Here is a 6,979-nt window from a genome sequence, read left to right as displayed (position 1 = left end):
CTCCTGGCTATTTTTTTTTTTCGGTTGCAGCCATCATTGTTGTTTGGCGGGCCTGGCTGGATTCGAACCCGCCACCTTAGGTGTATGTGGCTGGCGCCTTAGTCACTTGAGCCAGAGGCGCCGAGCCAATTCTTAGTTTTTGTAATTAAAAAGTAACAGAATATTATACAGTTGTGTGAAAGGAGTTATGTTTATCAATATGAAAAATATAATGTATAAAATTTAAATTATAGAAAAGCTGCAGATCATTGTTGTATAGTGTGATTCATATTTTTAAAACAAATATATGTATGTACTTCTATATTTATAGTCTCAGCTGGGCTCAGTGGCTCATGCCTGTAATCCCAGTACTCTGAGAGGCCAAGTTGAGTAAATTGCTTGAGCTCACAGGTTCAAGACCAGCCTGAGCCAGAGCAAGACCCTCTCTCGAACCTGTGATCCTGTGGAGCTCCTGTGAGCTCAGGCAATCCACCCACCTCGGCCCGCGCTGGGATTACAGGTGTGAGCCTCTGTGCCGAGCCCTGCTTTTCTTTCCAAGTAGTGGGAAATGAGAAAAAAGGGAAGAAAATTATCCTGCCTCTTCTTTTTCCTTGCTTTAAACTCCAGATTTGTCTTTTTGAATAGGCAATTGCAGAATCTTGAAAACTTAAGCCAGAATAATTTATGTCATGTTCCAGTTAGTTGTCTTCTAAAGATAGCTCCTAGAAATAATAATGTACTTTTTTTAGTACCCTAGTTGCTAGTAGAACATGGAAGATAAAACAGGTTAAGGGATTTTTGAGTACATTCTCTTTTATAGAACATAAACAGTGATATAGTAACTTGTAGGAGATTGGAAACAAAAGTTTCAGGCTGCAAGGGAGTATTGAAGTTGTTACAATGTAGCAAGACTCTCCCTGGATGAAGTTGTTAGAATGTAGCACTTTTATAAAGTGCCATAATTGATATTCCAGTAAGAAAGTGACCTACCTTCCTTAAAGAATGTGTTCTGGGTAACTGTATAGTTTCAGTATTCCCAATTCTCTTTATTTCCTCAAACAAGAGGAAATACATTCATTGGAAGACCTTCCTTCTTAAGGAAATGTGATCAAAGCTGAATATAAATAGCTTTATTAAAATCTTTAGTTTTATTTTTGTTTATTTTTTCTTTCCTACCCCCAAAATATGTAAAAAAATCTTTAGTTTTTAGCTGGATAGGGTGCACGTTTAGTTCCAGCTACTCCGGAGGCTGAGAGTTGAGGCAGGAAGATTGCATGCGCCCAGGGGTTTGAGACTGCAGTGACCTATGATAATGCTATTGCATTCCAACCTCGGCAACAGAGTGAGCTCAGTCTCTAAAGAAAATCCTTAGTTGTTGGCAAGCTAAATTATTGCCAGGGTGAAAGTTATTGTTTGTGTTCTAGACAGCAGCTCAGGAAGCCATCCTGCATGCGTCTGGAAATGGCACACCTTTACCATCTAAGGACTACTGCATGCTGTATAACCCTCATTGGACAGCTCTTCCAAGTACGCTGGACAATGCAGTAAGTAAATCACAGTCACTATTCATAAACATAAAAATATTGAAGAAGTAAGAGTGAGTGATACTTATGTTTTAGTATGTGAAATAGTTGTGTTGGTGATTAATAATTAATTATTTTATAGGTTTTTCTCAAGTATTTTTCTCTCTGAGAAAATAAGTTAGAGAATTTTAAAGTTCTTAGTTTAAGCCTGATGTTGTCATAAAATATTTCTAATTTTTTTCTTTATTCATTGAAGTATTTCTAATTTTAAAGAACATTGTGTTAAACCAACATTGATATCTTATAAATGAAAGCATGTAGGGTGAATTATGATGTCATGTTACAGGCATTTCTTCCTTTCAGACTTCTATTAGTTTGATGAATCTGACCTCCACACCACTATGCAACCTTTCTGATATTCCTCCTGGTGGTATGAATAACAAAGCAGTTGTGGTACACTGGGGAACATGCCATTTTCTTGAAAAAGCCAGAATTGCACAGAAAGGAGGTGCTGAAGCATTGTTGGTTGTCAATAACACTGTCCTAGTAAGTTACAAAACTATCATAATGTCTTTTGAACTTGTGACATCAGATTTCAGGAATTGAAATAACTTCATTGTTTGTGGTTTAGAGGCTATGTTTTGAATAATCTGTTGTAACTAAACTTTCAATATCTGATAGGCATTTAATTGGAAAGTTTTTCTTCTACTCCTAGAGTAGACAAGACTTTGTTAGGAACAAATATTTATATCTGTGTGTATGTGTATGGTATATGTATATTACATATACATTATATGATATGTATTATATATTAGTTTAAGTTCCATTTCCATTTTGTGAACTTATATAATGGATAATATGTATAAATATAAATATATTTATCCAATATAAATAATGGATAAACTTATATAATGGAAAGAATACCTGAAACTTTATTTTATAAAGAAAAAATATTATATGGTATGTATTATATATCAGTTTAAGTTCTATTTCCATTTTGAGAACTTATATATGTTAAGAAAGAATACCTGAAACTTCATGTTATAAAGAAAGATGTAATATTTATATTTAATGGAATATTTTGCATTTTATTCTCTAAATATATTAGTAGTTACTGTTTTCATAATACATTGTTTTCTTTTAGTTTCCTCCTTCGGGGAACAGATCTGAATTTCATGATGTGAAAATATTGATTGCATTTATAAGCCATAAAGACTTTAAAGATATGAAGCAGGTAAATTACTAATTATACATTAGATGAAGTTTATAAATAGTACAGCTCTTTACTTTAACCACTGATATTTAATTTTGAGTATTAAATATGCTTCTTTGTTTTTTTTTTTGAGACAGAGCCTCAAGCTATCCCCCTGGGTAGAGGGCCATGGCCTTACAGCTCACAGCAACCTCCAACTCCTGGGCTCAAGCAAGTCTCCTGCCTCCGCCTCCCAAGTAACTGGGACCACAGGCGCCCGCCACAACACCTGGCCATTTTTTGGTTGCAGCCGTCATTGTTGTTTGGCGGGCCGGGCTGGATTCGAACCCCCCACCTTAGGTGTATGTGGCTGGCGCCTTAGCCACTTGAGCCACAGGCGCCGAGCCAATATGCTTCTTTGTTAACAAGAAGTTATAAAGACTGATCAAGTTTTTATCAGGAGCCCAGGTGTGATGGTTCAGGCCTATAATCCTAGCACTCTGAGAGGCTGAAGTAGATGGATTGCTTGAGCAAGAATGAGACCTAGTTGCAAAAAAAACTAGCTGGGTGGTATCTCAGGCACCTGTAATCCCAGCTACTTGGAAGGCTAAGGCAAGAATATTGCTTGAGACCAAGAGTTTGAGGTTGCTGTGAGCTACGACACCATGCACTCTACTAGGGTGACAAAGTGAGACTGTCTCCCAAAAAAAAAAAAAAGTTTTTATTAGGAAAGTATCTCTCATTTGGCATGAAATATCTCAAAGCCTAAACCTTAGAAAGGATGGTTATTTGTTTTGAGTTCTTTGAAAATCTCTTGTGTTGGCTCAGCACCTGTTGTTCAGTGATTAGGGCACCAGTGGGGCTGGTGGGTTCGACCCTAGCCTGGGCCTGCTAATTAACAATGACAACTGCAACAACAACAAAAAACTAGCCAGGCATTATGGCAGGCACCTATAATCGCAGCTCCTTGGGAGGCTGAGGCAAGAGAATCGCTTAAGCCTAAGAGTTTGAGGTTGCTGTGAGCTGTGATGTCATGGTACTCTATCAAGGGCAACATAATGAGACTCTGTCTCAAAAAAAAAAAAAAGAAAAAAGAAAATTTCTTATGTCATGTCTTGACTTTAAATCCCTAAATGAGGCTGGACACCATAGCTTACACCTATAATCCTAGCACTCTGGAAGGTGGAGGCAGGTGGATTGCCTGAGCTCCCAGGTTCAAAACCAATCTGAGCCAGAGCGAAACCTCATTTCTAAAAAATAGCTGGGCGTTGTGGTGGGTGCCTATAGTCCAGCTACTTGAGAGGCTGATGCAAGAGAATCATTTGAGCCCAAGAGTTTGAGGTTACAGTTAGCTGTGACACTAAGGCACTCTACCTGGGGTGACAAAGTGTGACTCTGTCTCAAAAAAAAAATCCCTAAACAAAATGTGATTATGTAGAATACTGCACTTTCAGGATTTTACAAACCAAAGCATATCCTCATACTTTTGACTAGAGAATGTATCATGTGTTCAAATAGTAGTTCTAGTCTTCTTGACTGTCTGATGTATAGTGTCCATTCCAGAGTGAAATGTGAACTGTTGTTGCCATACTCAGTAGCAGAAGGCAAAGTTATTCCTGTGTTTAACTGTTATATTGCTTTTCAGACTCTTGGAAGTAATATTACCGTGAAAATGTATTCTCCCCCATGGCCTAACTTTGATTATACAATGGTGGTTATTTTTGCAATTGCTGTATTTACTGTGGCATTAGGTGGATATTGGAGTGGACAAATTGAATTGTAAGTTTCATTAAACTTTAGTTTTTTTGTGATAAATGGGTGAAAAATTACTGTTTTGTAGTCATTTTAATTATGTAACAACATTTAAACATTTTACCTGTCCTCAGAACTTGGTGCCAATAAGCCCAGATTTCAAGTTCATCCTTATATTAGTCATTTAACTGCACCAAAAAGGAAAGAGTCATAGGTTCCTTTAACTCTTCTTCTGGCAAGGAAACAGTGAGGTCACATTAAAGACTCTTTTGGGTTAAATTGTTTAACCCAAAAGGAAAGGTCAAAATACTTACTATCCTAACATGCCTATTTATTTAAATTGGAAGAAAGGAAGCAAGACAAGGTACAGAGTTTTTAGGATTGGGTCTTTACTGTGTGGCATCATCATTCTGTTTAATGCTTTCCAGGGACATCCAGCCTTTTTTCTTCTCTATAGCAAATTGGAAGAATAGTTGCATTGGGCCACACATTAAATACACAAACATTAACAAAAAAGCTGATGAGCAAATGAAAAGGTCTGCATGCTTTTCAAGATATCAAATACCACAGATAAGCAAAACAGTCCGCAAACAGTCAGCGTGCAGCCTGCAGGCCATAGATTGGATACCCCTGAGTCACTCTAAGGATATTACGCATATCTGCATTTTTTTGTTGTTGTTGTTGAGACAGAGTCTCACTATATCGCCCTTGGTAGCGTGCCATGGCATCACAGCTCACAACAATCTCCAACTCCAAAATCTCCAAACGATTTTCTTGCCTCAGCCTCTCAGGTAGCTGGGACTACAGGCCCCCGCCACAGTGCCTGCTATTTTGTTGTTGTTGTCTGGGCCGGGTTGTTGTAGCAGGTCTGGGCCGGGTTCGAACTCACCAGCCCCAGTGTATGTGGCCAGCACCCTAACCACTGAGCTATGGGTGCCAAGCCAAGTTCAGATTTTCTATTTAATAGCAACTTGAACCCAGTCTCCCTATAGTTTTGTACTTTTGGCTCTGAATTAAAACAGACAATATAGTGGCCGAGCATGGTCTCTTGCCTGTAATCCTAGCACTCTGAGAGACCGAGGTGGGTGGATTGCTTAAGCTCACGAGTTCAAGAGCAGCCTGAGCTCTTAAGAGCAAGACCCCATTTCTAAAAAATAACTGGGCATTGTGGCGGGCACCTGTAGTCCCAGCTACTCGGGAGGCTGAGGCAAGAGAATAGCTTAAGCCCAAGAGCTGGAGGTTGGTGTGAGCTGTGACACCACTGCACTCCACCAAGGGCGACAAAGTGAGACTCTGTCTTTATTTAAAAAAAAAAAAAAAAGTCATCTGTTTCAACAATTTTGCCCTTCGAAAAAAGTGCTATTTTAAAAGTTAGTGGGTAAAAATAGATACTCTCTGGAGGGTAGAGTTATCGGGAGGGGTTACTTTCAACATTTTTTTTTTTTAGTGTGCAATTTTTTTAAAGTACAATACTTTTTAAATGAAAAAAATTAAATTGGTGTTAGAGGTAAAATTTTAAAGTAACTGCTTGGCTGCGATTTGCTGAAGTTCCTATGTATGTCTATCCAGGGAAAACTTGCAGGCAGCCGCAAACATTGATGAGAGAGAAATGAAGAAAAAGAAGGAAGAATATTTAACTTTTGGTCCTCTTACAGTTGTAGTATTTGTGGTCGTCTGCTGTATTATGATAGTGTTACTTTATTTCTTCTACAAATGGTTGGGTAAGAGCTCGCATTTTATGTTTACTACTTTTAGCATGCCTTCTTTTCATTTACTTTATCAGATCTGTCTTTCCCTTTAAAAGCATTCTACCTGGAAAACTCAAGGGAACAACTTAGTTATCATTAACTTTTTTTAATTGTCAGAAGTGTTATGTCTCTATTGCTAGTAGATTAAAAAAAAAGTACATGTTAAAAATATACTGTGTTTTGAGATAAGAACATTTAAGAACATGGATGTCTTGAAAGACTCACTGTGGTCCCTAAGTTTCCCTCTCTGCCGATAAACAACAGTAGCTCAGGATCTAAGCAGTGAATGAAGGCGTTCTTGGTGGCCATATTTAGTTACATGAAATAGAATATTACTCAAATTACTGATTTATTGCCTCTGTTTACCCCCAAAATGTAGTTTATCCTTTTGTTAATTTGCAAATCAACATGATTGTTGATTGCCTGAATTTTGTTTTATTGTACAAGCAGTTCGGACCATTTTGTATTTGAAGACACACAGATACCTGCCCATGGTCTAGAGAATAACTGACACTATTTTTTCCTTTAAGAAAGAAAGCGTAGGAACTGTAATGGCTTGCCCTTCCCCTGGACAGTCTTAATGGTCTGTCAGGAGAGTAATTTGCCATCCCTGGCCAATACACAGCACTAAGAGGAGAGAGCCCAGGGAAAAGTAGAATGTGCTTGATAAGAACTAGCAAATTCCTGGCTCGGCGCCTATAGCTCAACCTGCTAAGGCGCCAGCCACGTACACCTAAGGTGGCGGGTTCGAATCCCCAGCCCGGACCCGCCAAACAACAATGACG

The 6,979-nt window shown here is 38.4% G+C and overlaps 1 protein-coding gene across 2 annotated transcripts in view; it reads left to right on the top strand.

Annotated features, from left to right (window-relative positions):
* Positions 1-6,979, top strand: part of SPPL2A (signal peptide peptidase like 2A) — a 41,940-nt gene that overhangs the window by 5,286 nt on the left and 29,675 nt on the right. For both annotated transcript variants that reach the window (XM_012801986.2, XM_023510117.1), the window contains exons 2-6: positions 1,404-1,523; positions 1,866-2,048; positions 2,647-2,736; positions 4,340-4,473; positions 6,016-6,167. In XM_012801986.2, the coding sequence (XP_012657440.2) occupies positions 1,404-1,523; positions 1,866-2,048; positions 2,647-2,736; positions 4,340-4,473; positions 6,016-6,167 (679 nt within the window). The remainder of the gene's footprint in view (positions 1-1,403; positions 1,524-1,865; positions 2,049-2,646; positions 2,737-4,339; positions 4,474-6,015; positions 6,168-6,979) is intronic.

Source organism: Otolemur garnettii, unplaced genomic scaffold, assembly GCF_000181295.1.
Source record: "Otolemur garnettii isolate 467f Iridium unplaced genomic scaffold, OtoGar3 scaffold00011, whole genome shotgun sequence".
NCBI classification, from domain to species: Eukaryota; Metazoa; Chordata; class Mammalia; order Primates; family Galagidae; genus Otolemur; species Otolemur garnettii.
This window is presented reverse-complemented; position numbering and strand designations above follow the sequence as displayed.